At 43.3% G+C, this 18,017-nt stretch overlaps 1 protein-coding gene across 1 annotated transcript in view; it reads right to left on the reverse strand.

Annotated features, from left to right (window-relative positions):
- Nucleotides 1-451: 451 nt before the first annotated feature.
- The window catches only part of PHEX (phosphate regulating endopeptidase homolog X-linked), a 286,267-nt gene continuing 268,701 nt past the window's right edge, over nt 452-18,017 (reverse strand). Inside the window, exons 20-22 of the mRNA XM_040423656.1 lie at nt 14,796-14,900; nt 14,254-14,330; nt 452-1,365 (exon numbers count right to left, since the gene is read on the reverse strand). Of these exons, the coding sequence (XP_040279590.1) occupies nt 1,263-1,365; nt 14,254-14,330; nt 14,796-14,900 (285 nt within the window). The 3' untranslated portion in view covers nt 452-1,262. The remainder of the gene's footprint in view (nt 1,366-14,253; nt 14,331-14,795; nt 14,901-18,017) is intronic.

Consider the following 18,017-nt stretch of genomic DNA (forward strand, 5'->3'; position numbering starts at 1 on the left):
ATATAAATCTAGCAGAGCAATTGAAATAATGAATGGGGAGATCTTTGAATCCATTCGAGGTACAGGGCTGGTTCGAGCTTTCTTAGAAAGAGCTTATCATGTACTAAATGACAAATGATTTTGATTTTTGACATTAATTATGAGATTACCCCTTTAAGTTGAACCAAACGACAAATTCAGCTCTGCCACCCCTATACATGGGTTTGGTGTCTAAATAATGTAGATTACAATGTAAGCATCACAACTATATACTATGTGTCCACCCGTACGTTAGTTTAAATTTAGCTAAATGGGTTTTCTAACTTGTAGTATTGATTACCTATCCTCAGGAAAGGTCCTAAATTTAAGATTGGTGGGGGTCTGAACAAGGCACCACCACCTCAGAATAGATGTTTTTGGTAGCCCTGCTGTCTTCCAAAACAAACAGTGGATGGAGCCATAAGCTGGATAGGTCACAAAACCCCCTTAAGGACTCCAATTTTTCATAAAACAAATTCAACACAACATTACGACATCCTTGCAAAACCTTGAGAAACTAAAATTCACAACAGAAACATTAGGTGGCCACTAAGACACATACAGGATAGACATCTCATGACTATGGAGTATTGCAAAATAATGTTTTTTTTTTCTTAAAAAGCTAGTAATCTCACACCACACATCTCGGGATGTGTTGAGCAAAGACAAAGGGTAAGTAAACACACATCTACAAACTGCTATATAAATGTATGTCTATTAATACATTTCCCTCCCCATCCCCGAAAGCTATGGATGAGGAGAAAAATTAGAACATTTAACTGGAGCACATTAAGAAGTCAGTTATATCAGCTCAATATGTAAAAGTATAAAACCACTTTGAATTTGTCTTGTCATTGTTCAAATGATTCTAAATTCACAAATAAAAAAATACACAAAAAACTTTTTGGAGCAACCATTATTCAACCTTTGATTAACATTTACTGTCTTATGGGTAATTCTTACATAGACAGTTGATAGCTTGTTGTCCTTTTAAGTGAAGTCCCCTTCGATGTTCCCACGCACAAGGACAGTAGATACTTGGCTATGCTATCTTAGCATGAGAGATGTATCCATGAGCAATCCTAAAACAGCATGGATGTTTAATCCTCATAATAATTTTTCCAAACAGCTCTAAAACAATAAAGTGGATTATCCTCTTTGGTTCCAAAAGTGAAATACCATAAAACAATTTATACAGCAGCTCAAACAGCAGTCCGCATATTACATAAAATGAGTCTTCACTTCTACCATACTCGGCATGAATTATATCCACGATTCATTAATGTGTTCTCTGGACAGTTGAAAGCTTTACGAAATTCTTCAAAATTACTCATTGCACCAATTACCCTGTGGGGGAAACATATTAAATCTTTGAGTTTGTGTCATTTATTGATCCTGTACTGAAATACGTACCTATACAGTATTTTTTCAGATACACAGAAGAGCTATATGAATATCCATATTTCTCACAATATCTCAAGCAGATATAAACCATACTGCATTACAGAGTGGGACCGAACAAGTCAAGATCTCTGTGGTTTGCACTCTCTCTTTTACTTTCTAAGCAGCACTGATTTCTTCTTATAGTATATATGGCACAAACTACATATTGCCCTTTATGGAAGTCTCTTTTGCAGAAATATCCTGCGAACTATAGATAGCAAGGGTATATTCACATGTAGATGACTTGTCGTAGACATTTCTTTGACTGTCTCTTTTATCTGAATGGGGCCTGCATAAATCCATATGCTTGCCACCTAAACAACCCCGTTCAGATGAGTAGAACTGTACATTTCAACTGCTTCATTATGCGCAACTGTCTCATGTGATTTCAGTCAGTCCACTAATCCAGAGCTTACCCTCCTGTGTAGAAAGAATGTCAGCACTTCCTGTGTGACTGACTTCCTGTGAACTACAGGATTACATAAACTCTTTCAAATCCCTCGCAGCTGCTCTAAGACACCCTCTATCAAGCGTCACCCTTCATGTTCATCTTAATGTACCCTGCATAAATTGCTGCTGAAGATATTGCTTCTGCTTTATCTAATGGGCCAGGAGAGATGGGATATACATAGGTGAGTTTAAAAAATCATACAACTCCTCTAACTCACACTAACTTGTCTATACTATCTGTGTGTGCTGTGTGCAGTGTCTCCAGGTAGCTGCACAGTGCTCTCCCCGTCTCCTGCTTGTTATACTCTAAGTTTTTTCTTTCAGATCTCAAAAGCAGGAGGCAGGGTTGAGAAGTGTTAAAGAAGTTGCATATCATAGGAATACACAAGATTGTGCAGTATTAGCTGAATTTTATAACCAAAGGACTTAAATTACTGATTTATCACTTGCTGCCCTCAGGACTCAGTATAGCAAGTACAGGGTCAAAGAATGAGTCAAGATGGAGTATAACTTACAATCAGGTCCATAAATATTGGGACATCGACACAATTCTAACATTTTGGGCTCTATACACCACCACAATGGATTTGAAGTGAAACGAACAAGATGTGCTTCATTTGCAGACTGGCAGCTTTAATTTGAGGGTATTTACATCCAAATCAGGTGAACGTTGTAGGAATTACAACAGTTTGCATATGTGCCTCCCACTTGTTAAGGAACCAAAAGTAATGGGACAGAATAATAATCATAAATTAAACTTTCACTTTTTAATACTTGGTTGCAAATCCTTTGGTGATGTCTATGCGTTCCAGACTTCAGGCTGTAATTAACTGCAGACACTGGGTTTCATCCCTGGTGATGCTCTGCCAGGCCTCTACTGCAAATGTCTTCAGTTCCTGCTTGTTCTTGGGGCATTTTCCCTTCAGTTTTGTCTTCAGCAAGTGAAATGCATGCTCAATCGGATTCAGGTCAGGTGATTGACTTGGCCATTGCATAACATTCCACTTTTTTCCCTTAAAAAACTCTGGTTGCTTTTGCAGTATGCTTTGGGTCATTGTCCATCTGCACTGTGAAGCGCCATCCAATGAGTTCTGGAGCATTTGGCTGAATATGAACAGATATAATTGTCCGAAACACTTCAGAATTCATCCTGCTGCTTTTGTCAGCAGTCACATCATCAATAAATACAAGAGAACCAGTTCCATTGGCAGCCATACATGCCCACGCCATGACACTACCACCACCATGCTTCACTGAAGAGGTGGTATGCTAAGGATCATGAGCAGTTCCTTTCCTTCTCCATACTCTTCTCTTCCTATCACTCTGGTACAAGTTGATCTTGGTCTCATCTGTCCATAGGATGTTGTTCCAGAACTGTGAAGGCTTTTTTAGATGTTATTTGGCAAACTCTAATCGGCCTTCCTGTTTTTGAGGCTCATCAATGGTTTACATCTTGTGGTGAACCCTCTGTATTCACTCTGGTGAAGTCTTCTCTTAATTGCTGACTTTGACACACATGCACCTACCTCCTGGAGAGTGTTTTTGATCTGGACAACTGTTGTGAAGGGTGTTTTCTTCACCAGGGAAATAATTTTTCAGTCATCCACCACAGTTGTTTTCCGTGGTCTTCTGGGTCTTTTGGTGTTGCTGAGCTCACCGGTGCGTTCCTTCTTTTTAAGAATGTTCCAAACATTTTTTTTTTTACTATCTCTCTGATGGGTTTGTTTTATTTTTTCAGCCTAATGATGGCTTGCTTCACTGATAGTGACAGCTCTTTGGATCTCATCTTGAGAGTTGACAGCAACAGATTCCAAATGCAAATAGCACACTTAAAATGAACTCTGCACCTTTTATCTGCTCATTGTAATTGGGATAATGAGGGAATAACACACACCTGGCCATGGAACAGCTGAGAAGCCAATTGTCCCATTACTTTTGGTCCCTTAACAAGTGGGAGGCACATATGCAAACTGTTGTAATTCCTACACCGTTCACCTGATTTGGATGTAAATACCCTCAAATTAAAGCTGACAGTCTGCAGTTAAAGCACATCCTGTTTGTTTCATTTCAAATCCATTGTGGTGGTGTATAGAGCCAAAAATTTTAGAATTGTGTTGATGTCCTAATATTTATGGACCTGACTGTATATGTGGCACATCACCTAAAACAGGTATGCACAAGTCATATCCAAGAGTCATTACATCAATGTTTAATAATAGCCTAGGCACCAAGTTAGATTTCTGAGTTAATAGAAGGACCCCTTGTTCAGAGTTGTCATCTCTTGGACAGAAAGGAGAGGTGTTAGGCTAGGCTCACGACATGTATTTTGGGATTCCTTAGGCCTCTTTCACACGGGCGTTGCGGGAAAATGTGCGGGTGCGTTACGGGAACAACCGCAATTTTTCCGCACGAGTGCAAAACATTGTAATGCGTTTTGCACTCAGGTGAGAAAAATTGCGCGTGTTTGGTACCCAAACCCGAACTTCTTCACAGAAGTTCAGGCTTGGGATCGGTGTTCTGTAGATTGTATTATTTTCCCTTATAACATGGCTATAAGGGAAAATAATAGCATTCTGAATACAGAATGCATAGTAAGACATCGCTGGAGGGGTTAAAAAAAATAAATAATAATAATTTAACTCACCTTAGTCCACTTGATCGCGTAGCCCGCCATCTCCTTCTGTCTTCATCTGATCTCTGTGCAGCAACAGGACCTGTGGTGACGTCATTCCGGTCATCACATGATCCATCACCATGGTAAACGATCATGTGATGGATCATGTGATGACCGGAGTGACGTCACCACAGGTCCTATTGCTGCACAGAGATCAGATGAAGACAGAAGGAGATGCCGGGCTACGCGATCAAGTGGACTAAGGTGAGTTACATTTTTTTTTTTTTTTTTTTTAACCCCTCCAGCGATGTTTTACTATGCATTCTGTATTAAGAATGCTATTATTTTCCCTTATAACCATGTTATAAGTGAAAATATCCCGATCGTCTCCTAGCAACTGTGCGTGAAAATCGCACCGCATCCGCACTTGCTTGCGGATGCTTGCGATTTTCACGCAACCCCATTCATTTCTATGGGGCCTGCGTTACGTGAAAAACGCACAAAGAGGAGCATGCTGCGATTTTCACGCAACGCACAAGTGATGCGTGAAAATCACCGCTCATGTGAACAGCCCCATAGAAATGAATGGGTCGGTATTCAGTGCGGGTGCAATGCGTTCACCTCCCGCATCGCATCTGCGCGGAATACTCGCCCGTGTGAAAGAGGCCTCAGAGTAATTTTTTTTTTACTACACATCGCAAAAAAATGTATAATGTGTAAGGGATTAGGTAGCGGGGCTGTCGTCTCCTGGGTAGACAGGCACAGTTTAGCAGGCACACCGAAGAAGTTGCAGTCCACACGGCAGGAACTTCGTTTAACTGACCTCAGCCAGTTTTATTGTCAAGTTGAGGTACAGAACATAAAATATAACAAACAAAAATCCTATGCCTGTCCAGCTTTAACTATACAGCATGAAACCTTGCTGACCAAGTGCCGGCCTAACACCAAGCACCCAAACAAAATAGCAAAGTCCGTACCTCTTGAAGTGCTCTCACAGGCTCCATGCAGGTAACCTGTTCCCAGGCTGAGAGAGCTCTCAGCCTTATATCAGGCTAGAACACCTGAGAAGTAATTACCTGACAGCCCAAAACCCGGACTGTCTGGATGGAGTGGGGCCCACCCTTCTCTCCCCACTCCAGCAACACAGGCCCTAAAAACAGGTTTTATGCAGACCCGAATTGCAGAGACCTCTCCTGAACATTTCCCTGGTTGCTTTTAAATGACAGAAGTGAGGAATCTTGGGCACACATAGACCCTGTCCACTACTTCTCCAGACACTCTGTCACAAATGTTACAAGAGGATGTTACTGCATTACCTACATTCACTAAATTTGAAGCTTTTGATTTTGAAAGAAACTTGCCCTCACTGATACCCCTTTTCAGGAAACCTCATGTGGGGTCTTTTCTCTTGCCAAAGCTTACTCTGGAGACAGACTTGAACAATGCTGGAGACTAACAAACAAAAAGTATAAACATTTCTGTATTATAACAGCTGTGGGGATTCTCTCTGGTAGACAGGCAAAGACCAGTTTGCAACTCAAAAACTTCAGTGTTTTATTCACACTTATGACAACAAAACAGTACGACAATCCATTTGCAGTTTTGGTGTTCCCGCACAGGACCGACTTCAACGCAGAAAAAGCCTCTTCCGCCTGGTCATTCCAGCAGATCATCACGGACTTCCGTCCCTTCAAAAGCCCTGTCAACGGAGCCGCTAAAGTGGCAAAATGGGGAACGAACTTCATATAATAGCCCACGATTCCCAGGAACGAGTTTACTTGCCTCGTGGTGACAGGTCGGGGCAAATTCCGAATCGCCTCTATTTTATTCACTCCACGTCCAATGACGTACCCCAGGTACTTAATCTCCTCTAACCCTATTGCACATTTCTTAGGGTTAGCAGTCAGTCTAGCTTTCCTAAGGGAGTCCACTACAGCCTGCACTTTGGGTAGATGACTTTCCCAGTCGGTACTGTGGATGACAATATCGTCCAGGTAAGCCAAAGCGTACCGACGATGTGGACGCAGCACATGTCCATGAGCCATTGAAAAGTGGCAGGGGCGCCATGCAGACCAAAGGGTAACACCTTATATTGGTACAGCCCCTCTGGTGTGATGAAGGCAGTTTTCTCTTTGGCAGCCTCCGTCAAGGGTACCTGCCAGTACCCTTTGGTGATGTCCAAAAAAGAAAAATACCAGGCTTGGTCTAACCTCTCAATAAGCTCATCCACCGAGGCATGGGATATGCATCAAACTTAGAGATCTCGTTTAGTTTTCGGAAATCTTTACAAAACCGGAGTGTTCCGTCCGGCTTGGGTATTAGCACTATTGGACTAGCCCACTCACTTTTAGACTCCTCAATGACTCCTAGCCTCAGCATCATCTGCACTTCCTCTGAGATGTCTTGTCGCCGAGCCTCTGGTACCCGGTATGGTTTTAGCCTGAGGCTCAGTGTCAATGTCATGCCGAATTGTGGAAGTGCGTCCAGGGAGATCCGAAAACACATCCGTGTTCCGGCTAATAAACTCCCTGGCCTCCTGAGCCTGCTTAGAGGAGAGGCTGTCAGCAATTCTTACTGTAGCAGCCGCTTCGCTTGCTTCAGATAGAGGGGCCGAAACCGCTTCCCCTAGTAAACCTGGCCGCGGGCTGTCCTCAGTACAGGTTTCACTATCTTTCCACAGTTTGAGTAGATTCACATGGTACACCTGCTCCGGCTTTTGCCTCCCTCGCTGGTGTACCTTGTAATTTACCTCTCCAATGTTTTCAAGTACCGGATAGGGCCCCTGCCATCTGGCTAGGAACTTACTATCCACGGTCGGCACCAGAACCAAAACCCGATCACCCGGGTTAAAGATCCGGACCCGAGCCTGACGATTATAGATCCAATTCTGGGCTCGCTGAGTGGCCTCCATATGCTCCCTGACAAGCGGCAAAAGGGTCTCTATCCGCTGTTGCATCTTGGTAACATACTCAAGGACACTTTTATGTGGAGTGGGTTGCTGTTCCAATGCCTCTTTGTCTACGTCCAACAAATCACGAGTAGAGGCCTGGGGTACATCTCGCACAGCGAACATGAGCTAGGGCAAAAGTAGGTCCCAGTCCTTTCCATCTTTAGACACCATCCTTTTTAACATGGTTATTAGTGTTTTGTTAAACCTTTCAACGAGACCGTCCGTTTGCGGATGGTACACGGACGTCCGTAACTGTTTGATATGCAGAAACTTACAGAGTTCCCTCATGACCTTAGCCATAGCCCACTCGAGAGAACATCTCCATTAGCTCCTTAGCTATAAGTTTAGCCAATGTATGTCGCAGTGGCACCGCCTCTGGGTACAGAGTGGCTTTGTCTAGGACGACCAAGATGTGTTAGTGTCCTCAAGCGGACTTCGGTACTAGGCCTATGAGGTCCATAGCGATTCACTCAAACGGTACCCCAATGATCGAGAGAGGTACCAAGGGACTGCGGAAAAGGTGCTGGGGGCTAGTTGCTTGGCAGAATTCGTCCACATCCCTAAACACACTGGGCCAGTAAAACCATTGTTGTATCTGGTCCTGTGTTTTCTGTATTTCCAGATGACCCCCGAGAACATGTTGGTGAGCTAACTCTAACACGAGTTTGTGATAAGCCTGGGGCACCACCAACTGTTCAATGGATTCACCCCGCAGCTGGTTTACCCGATACAACATATCCTGATGAACCACAAAACGGGGGGAACACCGACTCTGCCCCAGCTTGTTGTGGTTCACCATCTACTATTAATACATTTTCCAAGGCTCGGGATAGGGTTGGGTCCCGGTGTTGTGCAGTACCAAAATTATCCCCGGAGACATTGAGGTCTGCCAGCTCAGGCCCCGGCGGCAAGTCCTACAAGTCTCCCACCATTACACTCAGTGGGGTTGTCTCCCCCTCTTCCACTAAAGTGGCGGTCACCCCTACCGCTGGCCTTTCGGCCTTGAGTTCCCAGGGTTCTGGCCTCCCCCCAGAGCAAGGCCACTCTGCTGGGGTTACCCCTGTCTCATGTGTATCAGTCACTTTCGTAGCAGGCCACAGTGCCGGGAAACCTGGGAAGTCTCTCCCAATTATAAGTTTGCAGTGTAAGTTTGTGGCAACTGCCACTTCGTGAGTCCACCTGCCGGCCCCCGTGGTTAGAGACACTAGGGTGGTGGGATAGTCTTTTAAGTCCCCATGAATGCACATGACCCCGACTTTCCGGCCAGTATACTCAGCGGACCGTATCAGGGGAGCCCTTACTAGGGACACCAGACTCCCTGAGTCCAGCAAGGCCTCCACTGGAGTGTCTCCCACTTCCACCTGTCACAAGTGATTTAGAGTTTCTGGGGTACCCGCTGCACACAGCTTTCTGGCATATAACGACTGACGGAAGCCATAGTTCATGTCCATGGGTTCCACCTGATGTGAACAGTCAGCTCGTACATGGCAAGGCTCCCGACACTGACGGCAGACTATTGGAGGCGGGTCCACAGGGCGTACATCCCGTACGGGTTTGGTTGGCACAAGTCGCCGGGTCTGGGGTGGATATTTACGGGATTTGACTGATCCTCTCCCAAAAGAACCCCCCTGTAGATTCCGGGTAGCCTCATAGTGTTCCACCAGGTCGACCATCTCAAGGGCATTACCTGGAGAGACCTGGCCGATCCATTTCTGGAGAGGGGGTGGCAAAGCCCTCCCGAACATATCAGCCAATATTCTGTTCAGCATATCTGGGACTTAGCACATAAGGCTTTAGCCACTTTTGCAAAAGGTGGAGTAAGTTATAATACTAGGGTCTCGTGGGCTCAGCCGGCTTAAACCTCCACTTATGTACCCGCTTGGCCCAGACCAACACATTCACCCCCAGTCTTGCCAAATATCACCTTTTACTTTGTGGTAGTCGGCAGCTTACTCGTTCAGCAAGTTGAAATACACCCACTGGAAATCAGATGCCAGAAACAGAGCAACGACTTCAGCCCACTGGTCTCGGGGTAGCTTCTCCCTTGTGGACACTTTTTTGTACATCGCCAGGTAGGTTTCGATGTTGTTTGTGGGTGTCATCTTAGGAATCGCCGCACGGACTGCCTTCCAGGCATCGTGGAAGCTCGGGGTTGCGCCTGCTGTCTGCAAAGCCATCACGTGTTGTAGCAGCAACTGGTTAGTCTCTTGCTGCTGCTTGTTAGCCTCCTGTTGTTGCAGGTTTGTATCTCGCTGCTGCAGATTAGCCTCCATGAGGACCGCTGGTTTGATGTATGATATACAACTGTCCCCAAAAATGCAAACCAAAAAAATATTTTGGCGTTCACGCCAGCCTCACTGCTCTTGCACGCATCCTCCACCAATTGTGGGGATTCGCTCTGGTAGACAGGACAAGTAGTATAGACGCAAAGACCAGTTTGTAACTCACACTTATGGCAACAAAACGGTACGACAGTCCATTTGCAGTTTTGGTGTTCGTTCACACCTAGACAGTTCATACAGCAAAAGAGTCACCTGTTATCCTAGGTGTTAGTTCACACCCGATCGGCATTGCTGAGGACAGAGCAGATCTCCCAAACTCAGGCCTCCAGCCTAGCACACGGTTCAAATCCCAATCCAGCGATTGCCAGAGCTCCTCTGTCAGAGAGAGAGGTAATTACCACCAGCTGACACTGCTGGATGGGTTTTTTATATAGGCCAGTGAAGACCCGGCCTGCAACGTGGGGAGTAGTCACCCACCCAGCACTTTGACTACTCCTAGTAAGAGCCATCCCGGATCAGCTATTACAGCTATACTAAATAGCAAGGTGTCAAACAGCAACTGCTGCTGACACATAAAAACTGGCTCTTACTCCACCGAGGCCAGGAACCTCGGTGACACATACCTTTCATCAATAACGGTCCCTTGCGCCTTTCTACACAGCCCAACTTTTGAATCAATTTGTTATTGAGGCAGTTTATGCCCACTGCTGCTCCCCTCCTGCTGTTGGCCTTGGCTACCACATTGCATACCCACTTCATACTGTAGCAGCAGGACGTCAGCATTCTAGTTCCACCAGTGTTCCTTTCTCTATGCCGGCAATCCTAGCCACAAAAGTAACACTGTCCTTCCATGCAGTCTGAGGCCTGCTTCTTGCCAGTAATGCCAATCTCAGGCTGTAGGGCATATGCAAACTCCCTATGAGAGCACACCTTAATCATCCGAAGCCAATGGATGGCTCCCCTGGGCTACTTATGACACTTTCTCATAGAGGAAGTTTGCTCTAATACACTCTAATTTGCTAGGTGGCTGTTAGTTTGTTTACATGTTCTGTGTACCAATTTCTGTCTTGCTACTGGTTTTGACCCTTCACTGACTGACCTGACCCTTGTCTGATCTTTGTTCTGACCCTAATCTGTCCTCCCTAACCACATACTGTTTATTGTATTACATGTACAGCTGTAGCAGTTCTAAACTTGAGTGTGATATTATGTCACAAAAGCCTTAACCCCTTAGTGACCAAGCCTGTTTGGGCCTTTATGACCAAGCGTTTTTCTTCCTTTTTTTATGGTCTATAACTTTTTTATTTTTTCATCTATATAGCTTTATGAGGGCTTGTTTTTTACGGGACAAGTTGTAGTTTTTAATGGCGCCATTTTGGGGTACACATAACTTTCTGATTAACTTTTATTAACTCTTTCTGGGAGGGAGATGGGGAAAATAGCAATACTGCCACTGCGTTTTTACATTATACATTTTTGGCGTTCATTTTTCGGTACAAATAACATAATATCTTTATTCTCTGGGTCAGTACGATTACAGTGATACTAAATACTTATAATTTGGTTTACGTTTTACTACTTTTTTGCAATAAAACACCTTTTATTAACCAAAAAAATGATTTTGCATTGCCACTTCACAAGACCCATAACTTTTTTTTATTTTTTTATATGGAATTGTGTGATAGCTTGATTTTTGAAAGACAACTTGTATTTTTCATTGGTATGATTTTGGAGTAAATGCTGCTTTTTGATCGCTTGTTATTACGTTTTTTTTCGGTGGAAACTAAGAATAAATTCGAAATTCTGTCTTTTTTTATTTTTTATTTTTTACGGCGTTCACCATAGGGGATAATTTATGTAATATTTATGTAGTCCCGGTCGTTACGTACGCGGCAATACCAAACATATGGGGGATATTTTCTTTTTGCAATTTTTTTCATTGAAAAGCGTATTTTCAATGGAAAAAAAAGCATATTTTTTTATTTTATGGAATTTTTTTTATTTAATAAATGTGTATTTTTTTTCTATTTTTTTTACTACTTAATAGTCCCACAAGGGGACTATAATATACAGTATTTTGATTGCTTTTAAAATGTAATGCATTATCTCTATAATGCATTGCATTTCAATAGCAATGCTATTCAAACATTGACCAGCAGGCTGCGCCAGAGAGGCACAGCCTGCTGGAGGTAACGGAAGACAGGCTCGGGGCCCTGATCGGAAGCAAGGTAAGCTTCCCAGCACATCAGCACCCCGCGATCGCATTTTCGGGGTGCTGATGGGAGACAGAGGGAGTCCGCCATTGCGCCCGGCATGTAAAGGGTTAAACAGCCCGGATCGGCACTCCTGCTGGTCCGGGCTGTTAGAGCAGGGACCCGGCTCTCATGTGAGAGCCAGGTCCGCGCTCCCCGCTGCACGGGGGAGCCGTGCAGCGCTTAAACTGGGCCGCCGTAAAAACGCGGCGGCCCAGCCTAAGGCCCCTTAGTGACCGCAGTAAAAACACATATGGGTGGTCACTAAGGGGTTAAACATTGAAAAAGTCAAATAAAAGTTTCTTTCCATTGTTAACTCATTTAGAATCAAGATGAGGATTACATCTGTACTCTGCCTGTGTTGACTATGGTTTTGCCTGATCCACATCGGTGTCTTGACCCCTGTGGGTCAGCAGTCACTTGAACAGAGACTACTCCAACAGGTAGTGGCCTGGTGATTTCCCTGCTGCGGAGTCCAGATACCTGTACAGGGGTTAAAGGGTGATGAGCTGGGGAGCCACTTAGATAAAGCCCTTAGGAGTAGCCCCAAGTCAAATCTGACAGCGGATCCATACCTTCATTATAGAATCATATTCAAAGCATGCATATCATTATAATCTTTTTTTCAAAAATTAATACATTTATAGTAATATACCGTATTTTTCGCCCTATAAGACCACTGGCCCATAAGACGCACCTAGGTTTTTGGTGAGGAAAATAAGAAAAAAAATTTTTTTTTACCAAAAGGTGTGCTTTTGGTGGGTTTGGAACTAATGGTGGTCTGTGGATGGCACTGTTATGGGGGGATCTGTGGATGACGCACTGTTATGGGGGGATCTGTGGATGACGGACACTGTTATGGGGGCATCTGTGGATGACTGACACTGTTATGGGGGGATCTGTGGATGATGGACACTGTTATAGGGGATCTGTGGATGACGGACACTGTTATGGGGATCTGTGGATGACGGACACTGTTATGGGGGGATCTGTGGATGACGGACACTGTTATGGGGGGATCTGTGGATGACGGACACTGTTATGGGGGGATCTGTGGATGACGGACACTGTTATGGGGGGATCTGTGGCTTGCACTGTTACAGGGGGGATCTGTGGCTGGCACTGTTACAGGGGGGATCTGTGGCTGGCACTGTTACAGGGGGGATCTGTGGCTGGCACTGTTACAGGGGGGATCTGTGGCTGGCACTGTTATAGGGGGGATCTGTGGGTGGCACTGTTATGGGGGATTTGTGGCTGACACTGTTATATGTGCCATCCACAGACCCCCCACCCCATAACAGTGCCATCCACAGACCCCCCAGCCCATACCAGTGCCATCCACAGACCCCCCACCCTTTAACTGTGCCATCCACTGATGTTCCCCATAAAACTGTCATCCACAGATCCCCGCCACTCCAGTATACAAATATAAAATGTCTTATTCAATTAAAAGTGATTAAACATGCCCCCCCACTCCTAATATTACCGTACATCCTAACCGCTTCTGTAGAATGCAGGCAGGCAGGCCGGACGGCTGGCGCGTGACTCACTGACTTCACATGCCTGCGCCGCCTGCTTCATTCATAAAGTAGGCGGCGCAGGCACGTGACATCAGGGAGTTACGCTGCTGGCCTGCCTGCCTGCAATCTACAGAAGCGGTTAGGATGTACGGTAATATTAGGAGTGGGGGGGCATGTTTAATCACTTTTAATTGAATAAGACATTTTATATTTGTATAGTGCAGCACTGGAGCGGCGGGGCTATAGTACAGTGACTGCACCGCCCCGCCGCTATTGCCGGCCCACAGCTCCTCCTCCCAGTCCCTCCCCGCTTGCTCGTACATCGCAGCCTGTGATGTAAAACTGTCAGCAATTGCCCCATAAGACACAGAGGCATTTTCCCCCCATTTTGGGGCGAAAAATACGGTAATAATTGTGGATGGTGGGTGGGAAAATGGAATGTACCTGCAGTTTCTCTACAGTTATGTTTATATTAAATTACATGCAGTGAGAAGAAAGGGGGAGCGGATGTGAGGCAAATCTGATGTGTTCATTAGTGGTTGTGATTTTTTGGGGATTGATAGGCATGTGTTTAAGAATTGAAAGCAAGTCTGTAAATGTCATTACTGGTATTTGAAGGGATGAAGGTAACAATCCACTGTATTCTCCACCAGGTTTATGACATTTAGATAGCCCTTACTGTAGAAGTAAATTCAAATATAGTGCACAGATAAGGAACTCTTACCGGAACTGAGGTGGGCTATGTACTCCATTAATTATTACTTCTCTTGCAGCTTCAGGGCGGAAAGTATTGCACCTTACCTAAGTAGACAAGATAAATAATCAGACACATTCTTAATTGATATTATTTTAATTATCGAATATGATCTGAAGAATCTGAAAAACTGCAAAAATGTGCAACCTCTAACAAGCCCTTGTAGCATTAGACTAAGGCCCATTTCAGACAGCTATAATATGGACATGTTTTATGTTTATTATAGCAGCAAAAAATGTTGGTACCATGCTGTTTTACCAAATTTGAATTAGACAGGGTTCTATGGAGATTGTTATTCAATTTAGTAGAACTACATGGGCTCCAGGCGTTGCAGCCATTATAAAATCCCTAAAATGTGGCAATATTATGCCTATCTGCAATGGACCTAAATCAAGTAGAATCAACTAAGACAACTTTAGCCAAATGTAAAACTACCACTGAATTGACAATAATGTGCAGGAGTTACAATGGACCTTTACTGTAATGTACGGTATCAATAACTTGTGACTTACATGAGCATAGCTTAAGAAAAACAGTTGATTGTGGTTAAGATCTACACCTGGAAGAAGTAGTTCCTCTTTTCCACTTCTTTTCTCTTGGATCCATTTTCTGTATGCCTAACAGAAAGGAAAAAACACACATATTTCCATATTCTTATCAAGTACCCCATGATATAGCCTATTATAGTTTCCCTTTTTTTCTTCCTTAAAAAGGAATTTTTATTTATTTTTTAAATGTTGAAGTATAAGATATAGAGGAGCAAATGAGGTAGGTCTGATGTAAAATACCCTACTTTTCATCTTTTTGAAAGACCAAATCCAACTTTTTAACAAGTCTTGGAATATGACAAGGGAAATGCCAAGCCAGATGTCCTTTGGCATTTTCCTTTGTCATATTCCAAGGATTGTTAAAAAGTTGGATTTTGACTCATAGGGAGCCACTTCTACAAGGTGGTGATAGCAAGATGGCTCTCTTTCCTTGGGAAGAACCTCTTTGAATATTATTATTTACCCATGGAGCATTTACAATAAGTCTCCATACCATCAAGCACTTCCAGAAAGTCTCCATACATAGCTGGTTTCTTTAGGGAGAGCCTGTACCCTGCTTAAGCTGCATCTTTTGGAACATACTATTCCATGTAAGCATTTTGAATTACAAAGATTTTTATTTTATTTTTTTCACATTTGAAAGAGCTCATTATTTAGTTAAATTTACAATGGTTTAAGTATATTAGCATTCATAATACTGCAAATTACCATTATCACTTGAAAAAACTTTGTTTAAAGCCCGCTTTTCAACAAACATTTCTCCAGTCCCCTATTGACATAATCTGTTAAAGCAAAGCTCAGATAAATTTTTCATAAATAGTAAAAATGGACCTACAGTATCAGGACAGTTTATGTTATACATACTATGTACACTACAGATTCATTTACTAAAGACTGCTGTTTCACATGCTCACATCACATCTTAGTAAAGAGTCTGCTGGCAAAAGATGCAACCAATTTATTGAGATGTAGGCCTCTTAATAAAATGTTCACATCTTCCTGCTTTGTGCCAGAAACAGAAACCTACGCCAGCTGGGAGCTGACATAAGTTCCAGTTCTAATTTACCACAGTTTTCTGGCGTAAATTATATTAAATGTGTTGGGCTGTGGTGGTTCCTCTCCCTTTTGCTAAACTCTGCATTCTCTTATGTAAAAAGAATTTACAGCCAGGGCCAGATGGCATACACCCCCGTATCCTAAGAGAATTAAGTAATGTCATAGCCAAACCCTTATTTTTGATATTTACAGACTCTATACTGACAGGGAGTGTCCCACAGGATTGGCGCATAGCTAATGTGGTGCCAATATTCAAAAAGGGTCCAAAAACAGAGCCCGGAAACTATTGGTCGGTAAGTTTAACATCTGTTGTGGGTAAACTGTTTGAAGGTTTTCTAAGGGATGCTATCTTGGAGGATCTCAATGAAAACAAGCAAATAACATTATATCAGCATGGCTTCATGAGGGATCGGTCATGTCAAACTAATTTAATTAGTTTCTATGAGGAGGTAAGTTCTAGACTTGACAGCGGCGAATCAATGGATGTCGTATATCTGGACTTCTCTAAAGCATTTGACACTGTACCACATAAAAGGTTAGCATGTAAAATGAGAATGCTCGGACTGGGAGAAAACGCCTGTATGTAGGTAAGTAAATGGCTCAGTTATAGAAAACAGAGGGTGGTTATTAATGGTACACACTCAGATTTGGTCACTGTCACTAGTGGGGTACCTCAGGGGTCAGTATTGGGCCCTATTCTCGTCAATATATTTATTAATGATCATGTAGAAGGCTTGCACAGTCAAATATACATTTTTGCAGATTACACTAAACTGTGTAAAGTAATTAACACTGAAGAGGACAGTATACTACTACAGAGGAATCTGGATAGATTGGAGCCTTGGGCAGAAAAGTGGCAGATGAGGTTTAACACTGACAAATGTAAGGTTATGCACATGGGAAGGAATAATGCAAGTCACCCGTACATACTATATGGTAAAACACTCAGTAACACTGACATGGAAAAGGACCTAGGAATTTTAATAAACAGCAAACTAAGCAGTAAAAACCAGTGTCAGGCAGCTGCTGCCAAGGCCAATAAGATAATGGGTTGCATCAAAAGGGGCATAGATGTCCGTGATGAGAACATAGTCCTACCACTTTACAAATCACTAGTCAGACCACACATGGAGTACTGTGTACAGTTCTGGGCTCCTTTGAACAATGCAGACATAGCAGAGCTGGAGAGGGATCAGAGGAGGGCAACTAAAGTAATAACTGGAATGGGGCAACTACAGTACCCTGAAAGATTATCAACATTAGGGTTATTTACTTTAGAAAAAAGACGACTGAGGGGAGATATAATTACTATATATAAATATATCAGGGGGCAGTACAGAGATCTCTCCCCTCATCTATTTATCCCCAGGACTGTGACTGTGACGAAGGGAGAACTTCTGCCTCTGGAGGAAAGAAGGTTTGTACACAAACATAGAAAAGGATTATTTACGGTAAGAGCAGTGAGACTATGGAACTCTCTGCCTGAGGAGGTGGTGATGGTAAGTACACTAAAAGAATTCAAGAGGGGCTTGGATGAATTTCTGGAGTGTAATAATATTACAGGCTATAGCTACTAGAGAGGGGTTGTTGATCCAGGGAGTTATTCTGATTGCCTTATTGAAGTCGGGAAGTTTTTTTTTTGCCTTCCTCTGGATCAACTTGCAGGATAACAGGCCGAACTGGATGGACAAATGTTTTTTTTCGGCCTTATATACTATGTTACTATGTTACAGCGATATAAAACAAAAAGTAGCAAACGTTTGTAGAGATGAGTGGCAAATCAAATTTTTCCGGAAATTCAGATCGAAGTCCACTTCGTTAACTTTGATTCACTCAACACTAGTCATTTGCTACAAATTTTGTGATTTTTTTTTACTCCAAAAATCCGGTGTAAAGTCCTGGTAAATGACCCACTATATGTCTCCACCACTACAAAAATGACTGCATACTACTGGACTAGACAGGAAGTACTGCCAAAAGGGGGTGTGATTATATGACATCACCCAGTACTTTGTTTCTATTGGATTAACCTGCAAATTATATACTATCTTCTCTGTGTACCTCTTGTATAAACTCAGCACATAACTCTAGTAATACTGAAAGCTTTCAGAAAGCACAGCAAATTACCAG

The sequence above is a fragment of the Bufo bufo genome, chromosome 3 (genome assembly GCF_905171765.1).
Source record: "Bufo bufo chromosome 3, aBufBuf1.1, whole genome shotgun sequence".
Classification (NCBI taxonomy): domain Eukaryota; kingdom Metazoa; phylum Chordata; class Amphibia; order Anura; family Bufonidae; genus Bufo; species Bufo bufo.